The following is a 24,966-nucleotide window of genomic DNA, read 5'->3' on the forward strand; positions in this document are numbered from 1 at the left end:
GAGGAGAGAAATCAAAGGGCTAGAGAGATAGCTGCTGGTTAAGACTGTTTGCTGCTCTAACATGAAGAATAGAGCTCAGATCCAAGAACCCACATCAGGTGGCTCACAACTGCTGTAACTCCAAATCCAAGGGACCTGAGGCCCTCACCTGACTGGCCTCTGCAGGCACTTAGGAACACATGTGTTCATATACTTATAAAAATACGTACAAATAATTCAAAAATTAGAAAAAGAATAACGATGAGAAGAAATAAATGCTTAAGTGGAGAACATGTAAGTAGACAGCAGCATCCAACAGAGCAAAGGAGAATCGAATATTGGAATTGAAAAGTGTCCTTGGATTTAACATTATGGATAGCATTGGTGTTTTTTCCCCCAAGCAATGCCAGTAAAGTATTTTACTGAAAGACAAAGAGACAGTATAACATGTAGAGGGATTCAAAGTTTGGAGATGGGGGTGGGGGTCTGACATACTAGGGTTTCAGAGGAGATGGAATGAGGAATACATGGTGCTGGGTTGATCTTGACTGACAAATATAAAATATCTTTGGAAACCAGATGGAGAACACAGATGTATATTTTCATGGCGTAGAATGGGAAATTTATGCCTGTTAGTGTTAATGCTGGTGTCAGTGGTTTCAAAGCAGGAAGTGACTCACCTACTCAAAAGTCGGGTATAAGGACTTACTAAATATAAGAACATTTGAGAACAAGGACTGAAGAGAATGGTATGAAAGAAACAAGAAAAGCAATGAGATTGTTGAACATACTAAGGATCTATCTGAAAGTAGAGACTAAACTTTTATAGTGTTAGCAACCTGGACTTAGAAGCTTGTATGGAGTAGATGTGTGGGTTACAGCATTTATCTGGGGCTGTTGGCTGGGAATGTGAGTTGCTATTGACAGGAGCTCTCACAGTGAGAACGAGAGCATGGTGAGAAGAGGACGGTCAGTTACTGAACGGGTCACCGAAGACCAAGTTCTCATGTGATACTGATGACAAGAAATGTCGGGGCATGGCTAGGGGTTGGGGAGTTGGTAGCAGGGTGACATGGAGATCATGGTGGATGAGATGATCAATAGGCCTCAGGTCAGTTTATAGGGGAAAGCTTCATGATTGAGCCCTTCTTTCCTTCGGGTCCTCTTCTGAGCAATTTGGGCCATTCCTTCTATTCCCTTCATGAGTGATCTTATCCATAGCCGTGGCCTCTATGTGGGCCAGAGAATTAAACAGTAAATTGGCTTGGGGTAAAATTAGCACAGTAAAAAGCTCTTTGAAAGAAGGAATCATGCACTGAATGTCTTCTTAGTTTCTCAAAGCAGCCAGCACAAGGCTGAGAACACAGTAGGTACTCAAGTAATGCCTGCTGGTTGATCCTTATGCATTAAATGCTGTCTACAGGTGGAATTTCAGTGTAGAATTTTTGTGGGAGTTTATTTTAATTATGTGATAAATATTCTTAGAGCATATATTTTTATTATTTTGTTATTTTTCTTTTTCTTAGTTTGAGATGAACTCTTTCTCAAAACTTCAGTCTAGCCTCAGACACAGGCTAGCCTCAGACTTACTGGATAGCCTAGGCTGGCCTCATCTTTGCAGTCCTTCTGACTCCCTCTCCTGAATGCTGGGATCTCAGGCATGTACATTCACACCTATCTTTAAATGTTTTTGTTTTAACTGCAAAACATTTATCTAACACTATACTAAGTTGATAATGTTTCACATCATTCACAAGGAAAGGATTTCTGGAGAAAAATGTTATTTATGCTTTAAAAATCAAGTCAGAAAAATAAAAGCAGATATAAATAAAAATAATTTTCAAAATGCCAGGTTTACTGTAGAGGAAAAAAAAAACATGTTGGGACTTCATCTAACTGCATGATGATTAGGATAAGAAGCTTTTATCTTCTTAAGTGATGGCTAAAAGTTCAAAATAGAAATTTACTTTATTGAAGTTTTTGAGAAGAGCTGTTGTGCATTCATGCAGTTACTGATTAGTGATTAATAGGCATCTGAACTGTGTAAAACTCATGTTGAGGCAGCTTCTACAAATACCTAGTATAGCTGAAGTTTAAAACACTGTATGTTAATGAAACTTACTCTTTCCTATTAGGAGAAATAAAAGCAATGGATAGGATTTTGAGTTGTTGTTTTTTTTTTTTTCTCTTTAGAAATTGATTCTGAGAAATTAATCACTTCTAATTTTCTGGCAAAGAAATGGAACCCTGCTACTCTGGAGCGAGAAGGAAGTTCTTAAGGGACAGGTTAAATGTGTAAACATCAAAACAATCCATAAACTTTACCACAAGAAAAATTTATGGAGTGTTTTTCTCTGTACAGTTAAACAGCTTACATTTGCAGTACCTGTTTGGGACATGCTTGTGTTTTTGGGAATCACACACAGCTTTATTTGATTCTAGGGCTTGGGATCTGGGTGGCTTTTAGGAGACTACTTAATCTTTCAGAATCTCATTCTTTTGCAAAAAGTAGATTTTAATATCTGATAGTATTACCACATATACTCCAGAAGGCTGGACATGTGCCTACTTGTGAAACTTTTTAGGTTTTAGATTAATTCCCACATGAATGCACACAATAAACAGCTATCTTCCCACTAGCTAATACCACCTAAACATACTTACTCGTAGGTAGAACTCTCCATTTTCATTTCCAGATTTAATCCGAAAAGTATTAATGGTGTTGGCATAAATAGTTGTGGCCTGTATCTGGAAGATGTCTGATGGCACAGACCTGTCAGATCGGATGCTCATGTACTTGTAGACTATAGACTGGGGCAGTTCTCGGCACATCGCATTTGAGACGGGGCAAACACACCGGCTAGAGACAAACAGAGAAGAAGTCACCGGTTTGGCTCAGGAGGACCAGTAAACTCCTTACTGTTAATGTAAAGGTTCTGATCTCTCCTACTTTTCTGATGTTAGACCGTAGGAGGACCAGAAAACTCCCCACTGTTAATGTAAAGGTTCTAATGTTTCTTACTTTTCTGATGTCAGAATGTAGGGATCTTGACACGGGTTTCGTGGGTAACAACGGAAGCCACCATGATAATTCCAGCACATTTCATCTTCTCGGCATTCATTAGTGGTCTCACATTCATTAATATCTGCAGTCACAGGGTTAAAGAGTTTACTGTCCTAAGCAAATTGTGTGTGTGGCAGATTCTAGTTTGTAAGGAAGCACCAGAGGGAATCTAGACTGCAGTCAGTTTACTTTTATTTATTTTTATTTGTTTTGGGTGTGCGCCAGTGTCTTGCCATGTAGAGCAAGCTGGTGTGAAACTCACAGTATAATGAAATCTGGCCTTGAGCTCAAAATTCTCCCGTCTTAGCCTCCTAATCTAAGATTACATGTGTATACCATCACATCTGGCTTGTCCAGTTTGCTCTTAGACACAAGACTTGAGTTTTGTTAGGGTCTGAGGGAAGCCCCCAAGAAAGACCAACAGTCACTTATGCAATTTAGCAAGAGTGTTTATTTCCAGAATGATGGTGTGGCAAATAGCGACCTGGGGTGGGGGGAGTCACAAGCTTCTTTTAAGCAGAGTTAGGGAAATTCCAGAGAGGAGGGATTAATCTGGTGCTGATTGGTGGAGGAAAGATTAATCTGGGAGTTGATTGGTGGGAGGCTGTACTGGTTAGGGGCCCATTGGCGGTGGTGGTCGGGGAGTCTAGTGTCTAGGGACTTGTTGACAGGAGGGTAGGGAAAACTATCTTTAGCTAGCAGAAGTCTGGGGGACATCTGCTGAGCCAGCAGAAGGGGCTTCTGGGGGCCTGCTGAGCCAGCAGGAGGCTGGGGGGCACCTGTTGATCAGTTGCCCCTAAGTTGTGGTTTTCCTGAGAATTGCTTGCTCAGCTCCAGCCCATTCTAGTGAACCGAAACTAAGGCCTGGTTCATGCCAGGGCTGCTAGGGGAGCCTGTTAGGGCCCTGGCTTAGCCATCCAATTCTTTCAAGTTCGACCTCAATTTGATGCACTGACATCAGTATGGACAGAGCTGAGTCACTGAGTACTAACTAGTACATGACATTTCCTGAGTTTTTAAATCATTCTTCAGTTGTCCAGCTGTTAAATTCAAAGTCAAATGCTAATTATGACTTTGCTTATATAATAGTAAACAAAACACCAATAAAAAATTTCATCTCCTGCTCTAAGGAGTTGATAACCTAGTTGTGAATATAGATACACCAACAGTTATTTACAGAGTAAAATGCAATTAACAGGTAGGTAAGAGCACTACAAATCTGAAGTACAGCTGATTGTGTGTGGAGGATTAGGGACCAGAATGAAGGAGGGGCATCTCAAGTGGGCCTTTAAGGGTGGTGTGTAAATGAATTCTCAGGTCAAAAGGGGAACATTTCTAAGGGAGGGCAGCTATTTCAGGAGCCTGGGAAAGGGTTTGGGAGGGAGAGAGTGTGTGTGTGTGTGTGAGAGAGAGAGAGAGAGAGAGAGAGAGAGAGAGAGAGAGAGAGAGAGAGAGAGAGAGAGAGAGAGTTATTGAAGGGGCAGTAGTGCTCTGGGAGGGGGTTGAGCCCTCCGGACGAGGCACTGAAAAGTGAGCTATGAAGTGTCCCACCTCATAGAGCAGAGCTAGATTAGGACTGTGAGGAAGAAGGAACTGTCATGGTGGCAGGCAAGTAAGGAAGGTAACATAAACAGAAGCAGCCAGGTGAGGAGAGAGTCTTAGGAACGAGAGTGACGGTTCAACCAGTCTAGACAGCGGCTGATTTTAGATTTGGCTAGTTGGATCCCAAGAAGACAGTTGAAGAAAGTGTGTTACTAACAAGCATTATTGTATGTCAATAGCAATACTTAACGTCCATTTGCTTATGCAATTCCTACCTCTTTCCATATGAATTGTAGTTTCTATTTTGTCTTATGGAAGCCTTTTATGAATCATGCCTTTCCTACAAGTAAATATTTTAATTCCTTCATTTATCTTTCCTTAAGTGATTTACCTAATCCTGCTTCAAGTCAGCTGGCTGGGTGCTAGGTTGTGAATTTTGAAGTTTTAAACCTGGTATTGTCCCTTTAGGGTCTCTGCTGCTTTCTATTTTACTTTATCGAAATCTGTGTTTTGCTTACTGTTTGCTGTACTCCTAGCTTGTAAACTCTTATGGAGGGGCAGCTGAATCTTTCCATTAGCTATTGTTAAGGCAAGAATCACCTGACTTTGATAAATATTAATTCAGTTGTTTCTCATACAAGCTGTATGGAGCTAAGTGACAAGGATATCTTGGTTGCATATGGAGGAAAACCAGAGATAAGTTCAAGGTCATAAGATAACAGGGATAGTTCCATTGTGAGAATAATTCTATGCAGTGTCTTTGGAGAAAAACCAATTCTTTTAATTTCCACCTGGCAAAAGTTTTCTTCAATCCAGGCGGAAGCTGGAAAAGCTACAGTTTTTGAGAATAAGTTATAAGAACTGTCTTCTTGGCTGGACTGTAGCTAAAGAAAAAAATCTAGATTCCCTGGAAGTCGCTGTTGATGTATCCTTTAAATATTTCCACCCTTTTGCAAAATGATGGTGATGTTCAGATATAAGGAATCCTGACACTGGTTGGTACTGTGGAGAATGGCAGTAGCAGAAGGAAACTTGAGCCTATGACTTCATTTATTACTTTCAGTAACTTAGGATCTAGCATAACCAATAGCTATATCATTCTGGAAAAAAATTTCAGGAAGAAACATTAAAATATTTGATATGTATGTGTGAGTAAGTACATCTTATTTTGACCCTCTCTAGATAAACACGTGCATAGTGCTCTGATTTTTGTGACTTACAGTCATGGGAACATTTATATCAGACCCTTTGAACTTCTTGGGAGAAGATAAGAATCCAAATATGTTAGATTTTATTCTGTTCTTACAAATTGGGGTTTCAATATATGGAAGCAATTGCTTTAAATGTTAAAAGAATGTAAGTCTGCATGATGAAAAGACATTTTGCACAAGCAAGCATTTTGCTTCTGTGCATCTTCAACATGACAGCACTGTGAACTCTCACTTGATTTCATTGCATTTTTGCCCCCAATTATAACAGAAATATTCCCAAAGATATAGCGCAGGGAAATAAGATCCTATTATGCACTAATTTGAATCTGTCTTTGCTGACTATCAAATCCACTTGTGATTAGAAACACATAGACATTTGTTTGGATGATTCCAGGGGAACTAGTTAAAATATTTGACTGGCTAATATTTTCCTGTATGTAATATTCATGTCTCAATTAGGTTAAGTGAGATAATTGGAATGCAATGTTTTCCCACAATTAACATTTGCAGAATTTCTAGTAACCTGGGTAAGGTTATAAAGATGTTCATTGTGAAAGAGATGACATTCTGCTTACACTTATACCTACCAGCTGGGGTATGTTTCCATATTACAAAATCCCAGGTCTTGGATGTCCTTGAGTTCATAGCTGCTCCCATACAATTGTGCCATTTGACTAGACTCTACATGCCCTCCAACTGTCCTTTTAAAGGTAAAATCTTTCCTGTCCTCATGTGTAGTCTTTCTAATTCCAAGTAAAAGGGACTCTCTAGAGATTTACTATTGCTCATTTACATTGCTAAATAAATTTCATTAAAACACTGTGAGTTGTGTAAATAATTTAATGTATTATTTTGTTTCATTCCCACACTTCTGCTTTTCCAAAGAGAAAGCCAAGGCTTAGAGAAGTCTGATGATTTGTTCAGACTGTACAGACAGAACAAAGTAGAGTTAGATTCACACAGGTTTTCTGTGACTAGGATCAGTCATACTTTTCTTTTTTCCACTGTTTTGTGTAAATGTGTTTATATTAGATTTTCTGGGATTATCTATATTTTTGTCTTTATTTGATAATCTTTCTTCCATTAGTGAAATTTCAAACTGTATACAACATTGAAGGGGAGGGGAGGGGTGCATGTTCTCCCATCTTCCTGTCAGACTCTGAGCCGTATGTTTGCAGAGAGCTCTCTGTTCTACCCATGAGAAGACACCAGGAGCATCTGAGCATTTATTTTTGAAATTGGGCCCATGGTCATTAGCCATTATTAGATCAATGCTTGCTTTTTTTTTTGAGTTGTTCAAACACATTTTAATATCCATCATGAGTTTTGTTCTCCTTAACATCTAAAATCCTACATTAATTGGCTGGGAGTGGTGACATATGCCTGTAATCTCAGCATTTAGGAGGCAGAAGCTGGAGGGCTACAAATTTGAGGTCAGCCTGGGTTATCTAGAAAGACCCTCTATCACCCTCCAAGTGTACATAATTCAGAATTTTGATGTGCTGGAGCCTTTGAGGCTTGATTAAGGTATGTCTAGCCTAAGTAGTAAGAGTGGGCTCTAAACGCAAAACTCAAGGTAAATATTTTAGTAAGTGAATCTTTTTTGGTAGATTATTGGAAATTCTTGTGGGCTGCAAGAATATATTATGGAGATTCGCCTGTGTATTAATGCTATACTTTGACTGACCAAGGGTCTGTTAAATGGGAAGCCATTTATTATGAGTATTTTGTGTTATACAGCCTTAATATTCAGATGCACCTTGCTATGAATTTGTAATTTCACAGATATTAATATATTAAGAAATAGTAACATTTATTTAAATCACAGTTTTAAGAAAGGAAGTTAAAGTTTAAAAAAGTCAAAGTCATTGAATCTCCCTTTCATAAAATGTACTCTACTAATGTTATAAGTCAGGAACTCAAATTGTACAATCAAGGTCTGAATCCTGTAACTTTCTCCCCATTCTCCTGGCTACCTCTGAACTTCAGCTGTATGAGAACAGTGAGCTTACCCTGGCAGGTTCTGCTTCTCACCACTTGGTAGCCCTGGGGGCACATGCATGAGAACTTCCCTGGTTCATTGACACATTGATATTGACACAGGTAGCTTGAGGTTCTGCATTCATCAATGTCTGTAGAATCAGACAAAAGCATAGACACAGAGCTGAGAAACTTTCCTGCACTAGTTTTATATTACATACTTTTAAATAAGCTAGAGAGTGTCAAAGCAATGCAAACTCTGAATAGAAGAAATTCAAGGCTCTATCTGAAATGCAGGGGCCAACTGTGGCATCATGTTAGTTTTCCTCTTTCCCTCTCAGCCTGCAGAGGTTTTCTTACAGCAGTTTTCACCAAGGCTAAGTGGACTAAGTAAATGGGCTCATGACTAAACTCTTCACTTTGGGTTCTGAAGACCTACTCAGGTAGCAGATTTATATTTGCCTATGGTATGACCTTGCTGCTGAGCTCTCTTGAACTTTAAACTTCAAGTTCCACACTTGTGCAATTTTACAGAGGTGACATCTTGGCATGGTGTGGAGTTCTGAGGAAGAATCTTTTACATTTCAGAATTAGCAACTGCCCTATAGTTTGCTAAGCAGGACAGAGGCAGCAGTCTTGAGCTGACTCCTTAATGGTTTTAAACAACATTGCATGACTTGAGCCTTCTTTGGTTGGGTTATGACCTATGTGATCCCAAATAAACATGGACAGAATCATGAAGGAGGTATGAGCATCAAATGTTGATGGCATCCCCCTCATGATGCCTTAAGCTCCTAGAATTACCCAGGATGAGCATATTCACTGGACTTTCAAGGTCACTCATTCCACTGACTGACCATCTTTTTACTCATTAGCAACTGCAACCCAGACTTCTTTAAAAATGTGTTCAACCCACAAAGTGCGTGGATAAAGCTAGGGTCCAGGTGTCTTGGTTTTTTACCACACCCTCAGCTTTTTGTTAACTTACATGTGCAGATTCTGTCTTGGGAAATTGGCAATGGGGTCTGGGATTCTCAGTTTCTCACAAGCTCCCAGCAGAAGCTGCCACTGGAGCATACTTTGAGAATCAAGACACTCCTAGGCTACACCTTGTGTTCCAGCTATTCAGTGCTTCTCATTTCTTCCAGTAACAGGCTCAAAAGCCATGGTTTTCACTGAACTGCCTTTATAAGATTTCAAGAACAGAATTTGTGGGAGTAAGATTTTTTTTTTCATCAGCAGAACAACCAGGCAACAAAATGTCAGTAAGGTTGCCCCTTCTATAAGATAATTGGCAAACATGTTACCTTCACAGTTGAGTCTGTCACTGCTCAGTTCGTACCCTTGGTTGCACTGACAGATGAATGACCCGAGAATGTTGTAGCATTGCTGAGCACACTGGTTGCTGGCATCACATTCATTTATATCTGCAAGGAAAGGTTTTAAATCTACATATATCTCTGTGTATCTGTAGCTGGACATTTTTAGGCTCAGCCTTGCTCTTCTGTGCCTGTATCACTTGATAGTAAATGGTCCCTTGTTGTAGGCGCTCACTGGAGAATATCCATTCAGTTTCACAGTTGTTGGAACAACTTCAAAATTCTGTCACACACTTTTATTTTAGAAATACCAGAATATGTTTTTTTCTAGGAATGACAGTTTGATGTTTGATAAATTTTTCCCCAAAGAATCGAATATTTCCAATAAACATACATTCTAGCACCTATTTTCTTACATTGTTCAGATTCAAAATCCAAATCCATAAATAATTGTTATAAGATACTTGAACTGATATGGTCTCTCAGCATGCGGTGGTAAAGAGTTATCTGGCTATTTATTACTTTTTAAATGGTTCCTGTTAAATTCCTTGACAATTATAGCATAATCCTTTGAGACCCATGCAGAGTTTTGTTATGCTCCAACACAGAGAAAATACCGTGAAAAGGGCATTTTCCCCCTCCTGCACTAGATTCCTCCCAGGTTGTGCCAGTCTTACAATCATGTGCCATGTGTGACATTGCACTCTGAAAGGGGAGAAGAGGTATGTAAGGGTCACATGCACTGTTAGTGGAAAGTTGATGCACTTGAACTTCCAGTAACCCTTTGGCCTCTTCAGCATTCTGTCACATACTGTTGACTAACTGAGGTATGCATATTCATTAATCTGTAGTTACATTTATATATATACATACATACATACATACATATATACCTATACCTATACCTATATATATATATGTACACACCCATAGAGGAGAACTAGAACCAAAGTTAAAATGTTTCCCATTCATATCCTGATGTGTTAAGAAGCACATCAGCTATTGTCTTTTCAGCTTTATGACCCTGAGAGAGGCTGATGGAAACCAGTTCACTTGGGAGCACAGAACACCAGAAACAATACATCATACCATGAGGCTTCCTTTGCCTTGAGGCATAAGTTGGTCAGTCAGTCAGCCCAGCAGTTCTCACAGGACTTACCCACACAGGTGAAGTTGTTCGCTGCCAGCTGAAACCCAGGGCTGCACTGGCAGTAGAAGGAACCTGGCGTGTTCACACATCTTTGGTGGCAATATGGAGGCACGGTGCATTCATCTATATCTAAGTAGATGGCACAGACATAGTACCAAATTGTTAACTGGGCACGGTGGTGCATGCCTTTAATCCTAGCACATGGAAGGCAGTGGCAGGTGGGTCTCTGTAAATTTGAGGCCAGCCTGATCTACATAGTGAGTTCCATGACAGCCAGAGCTACATAGTGAAACCCTGTCTTAAAAAAAAAAAAAAAAAAAAAAAAAAAAAAAAAAAGCAGCAAAATCAAACCAAAACAAGCAAGCAAGCAAAAACCCCAAACCTAAAAACCTAGAACCAAGTTGTTGACTTACTGAATTCTCAGTGGCAATAATGTAGAAAACATATCTCAGGAAGTTATTGTGTTAAAACTAATCTCCTTCCCTCCCTTCCTCAATCTCTCCTTTTACCCTCTCTCTTAAAATTAGCATACATGTACTTTAAAGATACTTTGGCCATCAGCTGAGTAAGACATAATGAACAAAGATCAAGCCAGGCATGGTGGCTCACACCTTTAAGCCCAGCATTCTGGAGGCAGAGACAGGCAGAACTCACTCTATGAGTTCGAGGCCAGCCTGATCTACAAAGCAAAGTTCTAGAACAGCCAGGGCTGTTACATATAGAAATCCTGTCTTTAAAACAAAACAAAACAAACAAAAAACAAAACAAAACAAAAGACCAACCTCACACCCATATTAGCAATAAATGAATGTGCTGAAATGTAAAGAAAGAAAAAAGATTATGATCCTCTCCCTCTCCCTCCCTCTCTCTCCCCCCGCCCCCACAAGGATGTCAGTTTGTGGTGCCAAAAAGCTTAATTAAAGTGAGGAAAATGAAAAAGAATGAAGATCCAACTTTCAATTATGTGAGGAGAGTTATGGGCTGTGCTCAGCTGGTGACTGTGGCTAAGCCCTTCAAACGTTTGTACCTTGGTGTTTGTTCAGAACGTGATAGGAAGGCTTGCCATGTGTATCTTAGGAAGTTTTGTGAGGGTCAAATGAAAGAACATTGTGAAAGGAAAGGACACTACACAAGTGACCTTTTGAGCATGTCCTGACGTTTGGATGAAGTGTTCCAGCCTGTGTGCTTCTTTGATAAATATTTCCAACTATAAAATGCTCAGCGGAGAACTTGCAGAGACAGACCCTCTTAGAAGCATAGTAAAATGTCATTACCTCATGCCTACACTTCATGACAACTACAGCGTAGCATGTGTGGTTTAATAGGACAATTTTGCACATACAATACAGCACTATAGAGTGACATTACCTTATGGTAAAAAGAGAATAAAAATGAACAAAATGGCGTTGCTGCTTTACAATAGTGTGTTTCAGTGGCCTGAAGCTAACCTGAGTTTGACTCTGGTCTGGCAATTCCATGTCTTGGCTTCTGAAGCTTCCATTTCTTATTCCATATGGTGGAATGGTTGGAAAGTGTCCATGGTACAGGGTAGGCCATGGATCTGGAGCATACCAGGTAATGAAGTATGAAGTATTATCAGAAAGATGCAAAATGTTGTTAATCAATCAGCAAACTGAAATAACTAGAGAGCGACATCCACATAGCCTTTGTGTCTGTTGCATGGCACTCAGGGAGGATACCCCTTTCACTATATATGATAGTGTATTGTGCCGCATCTATATCCTTATCCTGCTTAGACTTCCTTGTAGCCTCTGTTGTTGCTTTATATTGAGATATGTGTTTATTTGCTTATGTTATTATAGTCTCTCACTATTATCTGAGTCAAATAAGAGCTGTCTCACTCCTTGATGTGGAGATGGATGATATTTATCTACTCTCTGCTATATGCTTAATGCTCACGAGCAAGGACTAGTGTTGTAGGTGCCCAATCACATTATTTGATGAATAGGAACCTTACATTAATTAAGAGCTATTGTTTATAGTGCTTCCTGTAATAGCCAGGTGCCACTGTCGCTAGTCAATACATATGAATTTTTTTCTAATAGCTCCTCCAGGGCAATGATTCTGTAAAATTTGTTTGCTTAATCCTATTTCTTAGCATCTAGAGCTGTACCTGGCACACAGTCAGCTCTCAGCTCAATGGTGCCTGTCTCTTCAACTAGTAGACTTTTGTTTTACAGCATTGCACTTGGCAATAAGGTTGCATAATCATATCTATACGTATATTCTGCATCTGTCTGCATGGAATATAGGCATAAACATGTTACTCCACAGAGTGAAAATCAATAATAAAAAGGTATACAAGGGACAGAGAGAGCAAGCTTCTTAGTGGCCTACTCACTGTGGGTTGAGTTAATCCATAACAAGTAAAGAAACTTAAGAGTATATATTTAGCCATGGCAATTGAAAACAGCACAACACTTTTATTATATTTTATTATATTATATTGCAGTACCAGACTGCAACAGATTGGAAATTTCCAGAAAAGGTCTACTTAATCTTAATTGGTAGGAGGAAGAAGTGACTAATTATATTTGGATAGATCATGGCTCCTAGGGGAAGTGACTCTATGTCGGGATTTGAGAGTGGAATAGGGTTTGTAGATGAGTCTCTCATTTTCTGTAAAGAAATGTGTGTAAATGTGTGTAAATGTGTGTCACAGAACCATAAGCATTGAGAAGAAGCTGTGGTGCAACTGTCTTTGGGAGGGAGGGTGTGGATGCAATAGAACGGATGAAGAAACCCTTTGTTCTACTAAGGAATGTAGAACTACCTTTGTGGGTGAGGGCAATAGCAGCACACACATGATCAGATGTGAGTTCATCTTTCTGCTTTCCCATAAAGCCTGTCTCTCTGCGTTCCTTTGTTTTCAGTTCACCCTGCAGTAGAGTGTATTACTACTGTACTTTTAGGCCCTCAGTGTTTATTTTCCCAACTAACCCAAAGAGCATAGTTTTGGCATCTGTGGAGTTTCCCAGCACTCTTGTTTTGTGTCGTAGCTTCCAGCATTAGAAACCCTGGTCCTTCCTTGAGTCTGGGCACCTATTCCAGCACCTAGGCACAGCCCACGGCAGGCAGAGCTAGCCAGGGTCTACAAGGAGCTGAGTGCTGACATACTCATGTCAGCAGCCCACATTCTCAGGTAGAAGTTGCTGGCTGCCTGTCTCTCTGCTCCTAAGAGAAAATCTGGCCTTTCCACTGGTCTGTGGTAAGAGGTCAGGTATGTAAACAGACAGGCAGAAGGAGCCAATCACAGAGGTTCATGGCTTTTCTCCTGGGCCTCTTGATTGAGTGAGCCAGAGTGCTGTTCTACTTCATTGCATGCCAGCTGGCCTCCTCAAACTGTGTTCCTTCATTCATTCAGAATGTATGCAGATCATCTACTACATGTACCGGGCACTTTGTGGGGACTGTGGCCCCAGCAGTGACACAAGCTGACATGGCCCTAGACCTCCAGGAGGTATCCTCTCAGACTCCCTCGGGTACAGAGCTTCATTTTGCACTTTAAATACCATCAAAGATGGCAATGTAAAGAGGCTTTAGACCAGTGGTTCTCAACCCATGGTTCATGACCCCTTTGGGGTTGTATATCAGATATTCTGTGTATCAGATATTTATATTATGATTCATAAGAGTAGCAAAATTACAGTTATGAAGTAGTAATAAAATAATGTTATGGATGGGGGTCATCACAACATGAGGAACTATATTAAAGGGTCACAGTATTAGGAAGATTGAGAACCAGTGATTTAGACTCTGCTAACTCTGTCTGATCCTAGCTAGCCGTATGGCACAAGACCACACATGTGTTAACCACTGCCATCATGAGCTCCTGAGTTGGAACTAGTGTGATCTCCACAAGACAAATGAACATAGTGAGACACAGAGCACATAAGTAACCACAGACTCGATGACAGTGGTAGCAGGCCATTTGACCTTAGCATCTCTCCCATGCACCATGGTCTGCTGTGCAGTGGCACAAGAAGCCTCTGTCACCAGTACGTTAGTGACACAACCCATAATTAAAAATTTAGTTCTTTCGGGAGGCAGAGGCAGGCGGATCTCTGTGAGTTCAAGGCCAGCCTGGGCTACCAAGTGAGCTCCAGGAAAGGCGCAAAGCTACACAGAGAAACCCTGTCTCGAAAAACAAAAACAAAAAAAACAAAAACAAAAACAAATTAGTTCTTAATTGTCTTTATGGTTCCATTCAGACTAGATTTATGCTTTCACTTAGTCTACAGCACTTTAGTATTCAGGATAGGCTCAACCTTAAGGTTCCTCTTGGTAGCTGGGAACTATACAGGTCATCATCAGAAGAGGAAGCAGCTGTTAGGTATCATTCTCCACTACAGTGGGAGGGCTTTGTTTTGATCCTCAAGACAGGAGTGTTCATACTGCACCAGGAACTTACCCACACACTGCTCGCCTCGCTTCTGATACCCTGGAAGACACTGGCATGCGAAGGTGCCACGTAAGTTGATGCACACTTGGTCTACTCTACAGTTGTGGGTCCCTGTGGTGCACTCATCAATATCTGGGAAAGACATGCAATACAGAAAGAATTTCAGTTGTTTGTGAAGATATGGAGGCTCTCTTCATTTGCCACTTCATTTTTCTTAAATTGAATTTTTCTTTATTCTCTAAAAGCATTATAATATGTTATATTGGAGATATTTAAAATGAAAAATTATTTCAAATGCTTATAAAATAATTTCAGAACTACTAGTGTGTACACTTAAGATTTAAGAAGTCCTAGTAATTCTCATGCCTATCTTAGCCGTTTAGCTGCTTGAGGCTAAAGCTAAAGTCTTACTTTATCTTCTTCCTTTTATCTATCACCTATTGCTTTCCCAGTAGGCATGAATCCTTCCCCAAGGCAGTTTTATACTTTTATTAGACAGGGATGTATCTATGAGAATAAACAACAGCTACTTGGAAGGCTTAGGCAGGAGGATCTCCAATTTATGTCTAGCCTGGGCTACAGAGGAAGTTCAAGGCCAGCCTTGGTAACTTAGACTCTGTCTCAAAACTTAAGTAAAATGAGACTAGAATATAGCTCATTGGCAGAGCACTTTCTTTGTGTGTGGAATGCCTGAGGTTCGATCACCAGTAACATATGCATGTGTATACACTCACATGCAAAGAGAGAGAGAATTAAATTAGATTGTATGATTCCTACTTTTGCTACAAATGCTTTCAAAATGGACAGAATTTCTTAAATCTTACTATTATATATTCTCTGTTGCTGTTTATGGCATTTTTTCTTACATGGTAAAATAACATGTATGCATAAAGTTTTCATTTTAAAGCTCAAAATGAAAAGCATCAACTTGATCATATTCTTCTAGGAGAGATATGTTAGTGTAGGTTAAAATACATGGTTTCCTAAGACATTTTACTTCTGGGGAAAATTGCTATGTGTGTCTTTAGTAGGAGGCAAGTCAGAGTTCTAGAAAAGAGGGAAATTTACTAAAGAAAGGTAGCTTAGAGAGTTTGTTCCTGACAAAAGTGTGGTAGGAACTTGTGTGACCATTTACAGCTGCTTGGAGGTGGAATTCATTTTGCCTTGTCTATATCCTTCACAGTCATTCAAAAAATCCGCATATCCATTAGGAAGTTAAGTTTAAAAGCGGGGGGGGGGGGGGGGGGGGGGGACGACACACGACATAGTTTTGTTATTCTCTAACATCAGAAGACTAAGCTTTAATAAAATTATCACAAAATGTGTAATTTCTAGATGATCATTTCTACATGGAACCAAGATAGACTTGCTGGGGAGGGGATCATAGATCATCACTGTGGTAGACTCAGGGTGGTGGGCTGAAAATCAATGAAAAGAAATGAGTTCTCAGCAATGAGAATTAACTGTGCCTTCTGCTTTCCATCTAAAGCAGAGTGGCCTTTTGTGTTATTTTGCTTTTGATTTTTCTGTGATTTCAAGGAGAATTGAATTGTTGCACTTAGGCTATGATGCCATAAAGTAAGCCTTCATTTTATAAAGAGGGTCATTCTGAGATAACTTCTCTACTTAGCTGGGTGTGGGAGCAATAAGAGGTATTCTGTCCTGAAAAAGAGGGGAAGAGGATGAGGATATTTCCTGTGATGTATGGCTGCTCATTGAATAAAACCTAGTAAGGCTTTCTTTGACATATAATTCTTGGAACCTGATTTTAAACATTAATGAGTTTTTTGTTGTTGTTCTTGTTATTCTGAAATACATTAACACTATCACTGTGATGCTATTTTACAATCTCCCACAAAGCAACCTTTCTAGGTGAAAGGCTCTGGAGCAGCGACCCTACTGTGAAGTTATCTGCTCCCTTTCATACACTTGATGAAAACCTTTCTACTGGGGATTCCTTGGAGCTTTATGGCTCACTAATGCAGAAATGACAGCAGAATTCCTATTGTTTTATGTCAGGAACATCTGCCAACATTTGCAGTGATAACAGCCCTGAGAGATAGCATCCTGGTAGATCCAACCGTGGCAGGTTCCCCCTGTCCATGCTGGCAGGAGATCAAGGACTTGCTGGCTTGGCACTGCTCAGGGAGGTTTTCTTTTTGCAACTACCCTTTGCAAACCACCTCCACCACAACACGTTTCTGGTGTCCTGCAAGTTCCTCCCTATTTTCCCATCATTTGTTTGGAAGTGTCTTTGAGAAATAGACTAACATTTCCACTGGGATCAATGTATCATGAAATAGGTTTTAAACATACAAACCTGTAAGGCTCCTTTCTAAGAGTCTGCTCTAGTTAGCTTCTGAAAAGAATTATTTAATAAAGATATTTGGTGAGTTACAGTAATTTAATAAAAGCAAAGCCCCAAGTGCTGCTACTGCCACTCCAACTACATTGTTCTCCTTTCTCTACTCAAAACAAAAAAGCTGCAATAGAACTTACTTTATCTGGTGAGCATTAACTGGTGAATTAAACTTTCCTTTAACCTGGACTTATACATGGTAAAAGCAGAACCTCTACAGCCAGGAGGCAGCTTCATCTGCATTCCTGTTTGTAGCTGTTCTAACCACAGTGTAGAGTATTTATTCTCCCCAGCCCTCACATTTAGCAGCTTATTTAATGCTGAAGAATATCAACAGACTGAATTTCTGTGGACTGTCTTCAATTATAGTGTCTATTTAAATGCCATAATGCTATTATTTTGAAGACCCTATTATTGCTTATTTATTCACCCACACAAAGTCATGTCAAACCATTAAACATCTCTAAACTCTTTTGTGCGCCTTTTCTACTTGTCTGTTTTCAGAAGGCTGAGTGTGGTGTTATGTCAGTATGCCAGAGCAGCACAATCACCTCTTTTGTTTGTGAGCAGAATTAACTTCCTACATCTGTTAGGGAGGCCATCTGCGTGGGCAGAACTCTGCTGTATTTAACAGGAAAATGACTCAGGTCAGCCATGTTTTCCTGAGAATCTAGGAACAAATTCTCTGGGGAAAGGAATTTTTGTTTTTGTTTTTAATTTTCTATCATTTGTCCTTGACAGTTAAGCTCACTCTGCCCCCCTCCCCCACCCCTTACTGTAGTGCATGGAATGCAATGGGGTTTTCAGTAAATGTTTACCCAATTAACGGATGAATGAATCATTACCTTGGTATTCAGGCTTTACAGAAAGTAGGACCAGTGCTTTAAACTATGGAAAAAAATTCATAAAGCAGAGTAAAAGGTAGGCCCGAGGAGCACAGCAGAATCAACAATTTGCTTCTGCATGGAAACAAAGTAAAGCATTTGAGTTCAGAGGACTCTCAGACGACATTGCCCAGAGTGAGCAGCAGTGGGAGCTTTGCAGAGGATGTGGGTCCTGAGCTGCTGTGTGAACGCAATGAGATACAGGATCTGGTAGTGGAAAGAAGAAGCCGTCTTTTTGAAGGCAGATCCTACCAGAAGGAGACTCAGTGAGTTTCCCCAAGAATGGCAGGGAGCTGGAGTTAACACAGCTCCAGGGGCTGTGTGTGAGGAACCCAGTGCTGGGTCCAGCAGAATATGCTCATAAAATGCTTGCTCAAGTCACTAGCAAAGTTCAGAGACTTCAATGTGGGATTAAAGGTTTGTATTGAACACTATATCAAACAGCTATTAAAGAAGCAGCCATGGGCTATTGTTAATATTACCAAGGAACAAAACAATAGAACATGCTTCCTAAAACTCCACAACACTTTTAATCATGCTGATATATTGAGAATAACTAAGGGCATTATTTATTGATTCCTTCATTTAAAAGAAAAGTGTCCACATCCCCCTCTTTGTGATTTATACACTTGTAGGTGTTCTGCTTCTTGACACTGACATCCTTAGTTGCTTTAGATCATCTAGTATAATCTTTGGTGAGCTCTCTAGCAGGCTCCCCAGTCAGTGGCACTGAGAATCTGACATTGTCAGCAGGCTAGCATAGGGATGGTGTCCATTCACTGGTGTCTGCTAGGCCCTGCGCAGGCCTTTGTTCTCTGGTTTTGGCTTCTTCTCTGTATTCTGACTCAGAGTTTCCAAATCCCTGACTCATGTTGCTCCCTCTCTCTTATGCAACAGTTTAATCTCTGCAATGTTCTTTCCATAATTTGATAACTTACCACGACATGGAGTCACTTCTGTGTGTTTTATGGGCAAGGGTGACATGCATTCTGAGAGCTCAGGAGTACCACTTTGGCTCTCGACTTCGTGTCGCTTTAGTTTAAGAAATGACTCCCAACTACTTTTGAGGAAGGCACTGCAAATTTACTAGCAGTCAGCACGCTGAAAGGAGGAAGGGGGTTGAAGTGACTGATTCTGTTGCTGCCGTGTGATCTAGAGCTGTGGTATCAGTGACCTTTTCAGTAGGAGGGATTGACTGAGGGTCTTAGGGATTTGGAGAGTTGTTTTTTTTTTTTTTTTTTTCAAAATCATCATAGAAGGTGGGAACTCCTTAACAAGAGCTGAGGGCATTGTTCTACCTCTCTAATGGTGGCTGCTGGTAATTCTAATCCTGGCCATCCATTAATGCTGCTGATTAAAATCTACTTAGAGGAGAGTGTATACTATTTAATATAGCTTTATGTAGACATTTATTAAAATTCTAAAGCAAATTAGCATAAAGCAGATAAACGCTTTGCTATATGGAGAGATATTATTAAGCAGTCAGATTTCTGCAGCCTCTGACTTACTCCAGGAAGCCTCAAGAAACAGACGATCCCGTTGTCTAGAGCTAGCAGGTAAGGAAGGAGGATGCTAGTTACATGTAGAGTCAGAACTTCCTGGTGTTACAAAAACCCTGAGGTTCGAATCCCAGGCTTCCCTTCTGCTCCTTCTGTGATTTAGTTCTCTACAGGCTTCTCTCCCACAACTGTGGGTAGCGAAGGTTGGCCTGCAGTCATGTGTATTTTAATTTTTTTTCTCAGGATTAGAGGATTGCTAATCATGTCATATCTGGGTTCTTCCCTGTGTCTTTCTTTGCTTAGATTTCTACGTTTCTATGCTTTCTGTCTCCCTCCCCAGTCTTTAGCCACTTATCAACAATTTTTGTCAAAGACTTTCTAGTTCCCTGTTTGCTTCCTTTCCAGAGCTGGGATCAGATTTATCTGGCAAAATGCCCAGTTCCAGTTGGCTTTTCACCCTTCAGCTAGAATTCACCCAAACTAAGCAGTTCTGGTGGAGAAAAGAGATATTTACTAACGGAGCAGAACTGTCATCATCATGGCCAGCAGCAGATTTATAGTTCTAGATTCTTATCAGTTCTGGCAAAACATAAACAACAATTTGGTGTGCCTTCAGTGATAAATAAAAACATCATCAAAATCAGCTTTCAACCCTCTTGGTGGTTTAATCTTTGTTTCAGAAGGTGACCAAATCAAGTGTCCTGGAAATCCTTGGCACTGTACCATGCTCTAATACAATCTTGTAATATGTTGTTCCCATGTGAAAAAACATGCCACATGTATTGGGGTTGCTTCTTCAACAATAAGGATGAATGCTTGCTCACCTAGTTTCCCATGGAACAATAGATTTCAAATACAAGTTGATTAGATGAGATTCAGTGTACCATTCATAAATGTGGAAAGAAAACCACCTGGTTCATATGAATGCTTAACCTGTGACTTATCTGTATTATTCACAAAACAGACGTGCCCATAAGTCACAGGCTGAAACAGAACAGCAAGAAAACAAAGGCTCAAGAGCTCATTCTTTAGTGCTCTTCATGCACCGGCAAAGGGCAGCTGATTGCACTCAGAGCATTAAAGTGACATTTTTTACAGATGAATATTTTGGTATTGGGGTATTTCCAGGCATCTGCGTGAATGTATCACACCCAGATGAACTCTTTCTTTTCTTTCTCAAACATAATAACTCACCAAGTATGTTTGGGGAAGGTGCCCTAGAATAGGAGAAACTATGCCCAGTGACCCAACTGCAAACTTGGGGAGTATGACTGTATTTTGAAATATCAGTCTTTACTCTTGGGTGGCTGAGTACTAGGAATGAAAGCCCTTCTGTGTGACAACTCAAGTTTATTCTATAAGGTTGGTTATTATTTTTTCATATCCATTTAAAAATGGATAGTCTTGGGAATAATTATGATCCTACTGACGAAGGGATGTATTTGTATCCAGTTGTGTTTTGCTGGTATCTTGGCACTGGCTGTTTCTTGGACCCCAAATCAAATTCTGGTGACTGATAAGCTGAATGGAGATCAACTCTACTTCCTGAGCCTACTGAGTCCTCCACGAGTAATGTGACTTGAGTTTTGGTCTCCTGCCTGGAGGCCTTACAGCTGGATTACTCAGTCTTCCCATCTCAAAGCAAACACATTCCTGGCTTTTTCCTTTAGGCAAATCATCACACAAGCCCCTGGCTATGGCAATGCCAATTATAACAAGCACAGCTTGGGGACCTCCTAATTATACGCAACCGATTGTATTCTTGTTGTTCATTTGACATTAAGCAGATTTTTATTAAATGGTGGGTATAACTTGGCATTATTTCTCCAACAAAGTATGTCTTTGTGACTCTTGCTTTTGGAGCACGATACCTTACTGATTATGCTTTCCTTCCCACTTCATTAAATCATATGGTATTTACACACAATGTTTCTTATATATTTTTCTGACTTCCCAATATAACAAAGAGGTAAGATGAAGGTTAGTGATGCTAGACTAAAAAACGTTGCAATAACTTCTTTGTGTTTCTGTTATAGATTCTGAATTCTTCAGAATAAAGAGGAGTAGAAGATGGATATGTGGGTAAACTGAAGTGAATAATGACAATAGAAAACACAATAATTAGTTTTCAGAGGCATAAGATACTTAAAATTAAAATATACAGGAATGCACATGATTTATAAAATGTTAAAATAGATATGTGGAGAATTCTGGGGAGATGCTCAGGGGAGAAAGCTCTTGCCAGGAAAAAGTGTGAACCAGAGGATCCCCTAAACCCATATAAAAGTGAGATGTAGCAGTGCACATCTGTCCCCTCAGGGTGACCATGGTGAATGTGCACATCTGTCCCCTCAGGGTGACCATGGTGAGTGTGCACATCTGTCCTCTGAGTGTGACCATGGTGAGTGTGCACATCTGTCCCCTCAGGGTGACCATGGTGAGTGTGCACATCTGTCCTCTGAGTGTGACCATGGTGAGAGTACACATCTGTCCTCTGAGTGTGACCATGGTGAATGTGCACATCTGTCCCCTCAGGGTGACCATGGTGAGTGTGCACATCTGTCCCCTCAGGGTGACCATGGTGAGAATGCACATCTGTCCTCTGAGTGTGACCATGGTGAGAGTACACATCTGTCCTCTGAGTGTGACCATGGTGAATGTGCACATCTGTCCCCTCAGGGTGACCATGGTGAGAGTGCACATCTGTCCCCTCAGAGTGTCAGGGTGACCATGGTGAGTGTGCACATCTGTCCTCTGAGTGTGACCATGGTGAGAGTGCACATCTGTCCTCTGAGTGTGACCATGGTGAGAGTGCACATCTGTCCTCTGAGTGTGACCATGGTGAGAGTGCACATCTGTCCTCTGAGTGTGACCATGGTGAGTGCACATCTGTCCTCTGAGTGTGACCATGGTGAGAGTGCACATCTGTCCTCTGAGTGTGACCATGGTGAGTGTGCACATCTGTCCCCTCAGGGTGACCATAGGAGAGTGCACATCTGTCCTCTGAGTGTGACCATGGTGAGAGTGCACATCTGTCCCCTCAGAGTGTCAGGGTGACCATGGTGAGTGTGCACATCTGTCCTCTGAGTGTGACCATGGTGAGAGTGCACATCTGTCCCCTCAGGGTGACCATAGGAGAGTGCACATCTGTCCCCTCAGGGTGACCATGTGAGTGTGCACATCTGTCCCTCAGGGTGACATAGGAGAGTGCACATCTGTCCCTCAGGGTGACCATAGGAGAGTGCACATCTGTCCCCTCAGGGTGACCATGTGAGTGTGCACATCTGTCCCCTCAGGGTGACCATAGGAGAGTGCACATCTGTCCCCTCAGGGTGACCATGTGAGTGTGCACATCTGTCCCCTCAGGGTGACCATAGGAGAGTGCACATCTGTCCCCTCAGGGTGACCATAGGAGAGTGCACATCTGTCTGACATTCACAAGGTAAGCAATAAGAAACTCTCAAAACAAACTGGAATGTAAGGACTGACAGCTAAAATTTTCCACACTTGGTGGCAGGGGCTCCTGCATTTTCAGATATGAAAATTCATACATATGAACACAAACACATATGAACATAAATGCATACAAACACATACACACCACATGTATTTAAAATATTTGAAAATGTATGTGGATTCACAAAAGGATAAGTGGAGCTTAAATATTTTCACTGTATTTTCAGAGCCTCAGTAAAGGTTAAAACTTCTACTTTATATTGGATTTTGATAAGCCAGGATGCATGTTTGAGCAATTCCCAGGGGAAACATAAAGGAATAGTAATAACATGGAACTAGAAATCTGACTGAGGAGAAAAGAGAGTCATAGAACATACTTTGTCAATTTAAAGAGAAGGCAGAGGAAAGGAAGGAGGAGGAGACGCAGAAGCAGAAGCAGCAGTAGGAGCAGAAGAAGGAGGAGGAGGAGAAGAAGAGGAAGTTGAAATGTGCAGGAACTGTGAAGGCAGGTGGCAGAATAGCTGTTCTGGGTTTACACATATTAAGGATCGTTAATAGAGTGGACTATATGCTGTCTCTACAAAAACAGAAATTGAGCAGGTGGATTGTTCAGCAATAAAAAAAAATGCTTCCTATGAAAGTGGATGGAAGGAGCTCCATTTCTGGAATCCATGTCAAGGTGCAAGGGGAGAACTGATTTCACAATGTTCACATCATATTTCTCACCTCATACACATTCAGTAATGATAATACCAATAATTTTAAATAATCAGGTAATTAAAGAACATAAGAGTACTGTTTAAAATAACATAATTTAACTCTAAATGTATGGATGCCAAAGAAAAAGAGATGAAAAAAAATACTATACAAATATTAACCAGAAAAACTTTAGCACTGCAATTTTAATATTGGATAAAATTGACTTTAAGGGAAAAATCATTAATGAATAAATCAGAAATAGTACTAACAGCAAAAGTTTTAGGGGATATAGAAACTCTAAATTTAAAAGCATTTAATCACAAATGAAAAAATGATAAATGTAAGAATAACAAAGCACAATTATGGTAAGATTTTAGCACATTTCTCCCAGGAACTGAAAGAATCAACATTATTTAGAAATAAAGACAAAATAAAAATAACATGACTAAAAACGTTGAAAAATGCACACCATTGTATAGAATACAATTTTTTTTTTTTATGTACTGAGAGAACATTAAAAGAAAATAGCCATGTGCTGGCCATAGGACAAGTCTAAATAAATTTCAAAGAATTGCAATACAGAGATTATGTTTCCCAGTGAGTGTAGCTCAGTGGCTGAGCATTAACTATTCTTTATGTTCCCCAACTACAATAGAGATGAAGCAGAAACAGAAACAAAAGGACAATGACAACAGCAATAAAACTAGAAAAGAAAGCTCTGGTTTGGGAAAAGAAGGCAGACATTTCTAAGCATCCCATGGCCTAGAGAAGGTAGTAAAAGAGAAAAGGAAAAATACTGCAAGCTGAATGGCATCCAAAGTTGTGGGAACAAATGGCCTACTCCATACTTTCTCCCATTGGTCTTGAATTTTTTCCCTGTGCTCAACCCAGAGGAGCCACAGTGGGCTCAGAGGGGACCTTAGCATCCTGAGAAGCTGTTAGAGACAAGAGGAAAAGATCTTAGCCATACCGTTTCCAAAAGGCAGAACTAGAAGGAATGAGAAGGAATCCAAAGAAGCTAGAGTTTAACATTCAAGAAAAGATGTTACAGTTATTAGATGCCTTAATGTGTGCAGAAGCAATGGATTTTTCATCTCTGGGAACATGTACGCAGTACACCATGGATCTCAGGCAGGTGGCAGGAATCTGCCTCCTTGTCTGTGTTTGACAAGGACAGTAAGGTGCTACATGTAAATGTGGCAGTGGAAATGACTTTTTAATCTTGTGGGTAAATATCTTTGTACTGTAAATCAACTTTTCCTCTAAGTTAACACACACACACACACACACACACACACACACACACACACAGAGAGAGAGAGAGAGAGAGAGAGAGAGAGAGAAGAAAAAAAAAAAGAAAGAAAAAACACTACATTTATCCTAATAGTAATGTATAAGAAT

At 40.3% G+C, this 24,966-nt stretch overlaps 1 protein-coding gene across 2 annotated transcripts in view; it reads right to left on the reverse strand.

The window, feature by feature from the left end:
- Efemp1 (EGF containing fibulin extracellular matrix protein 1) overlaps positions 1-24,966 on the reverse strand; it is a 64,381-nt gene that overhangs the window by 2,227 nt on the left and 37,188 nt on the right. For both annotated transcript variants that reach the window (XM_028891514.2, XM_028891517.2), the window contains exons 5-10: positions 14,678-14,800; positions 10,255-10,374; positions 9,084-9,203; positions 7,809-7,928; positions 3,002-3,125; positions 2,644-2,839 (exon numbers count right to left, since the gene is read on the reverse strand). In XM_028891514.2, the coding sequence (XP_028747347.1) occupies positions 2,644-2,839; positions 3,002-3,125; positions 7,809-7,928; positions 9,084-9,203; positions 10,255-10,374; positions 14,678-14,800 (803 nt within the window). The remainder of the gene's footprint in view (positions 1-2,643; positions 2,840-3,001; positions 3,126-7,808; positions 7,929-9,083; positions 9,204-10,254; positions 10,375-14,677; positions 14,801-24,966) is intronic.

The sequence above is a fragment of the Peromyscus leucopus genome, chromosome 10 (genome assembly GCF_004664715.2).
Source record: "Peromyscus leucopus breed LL Stock chromosome 10, UCI_PerLeu_2.1, whole genome shotgun sequence".
NCBI classification, from domain to species: Eukaryota; Metazoa; Chordata; class Mammalia; order Rodentia; family Cricetidae; genus Peromyscus; species Peromyscus leucopus.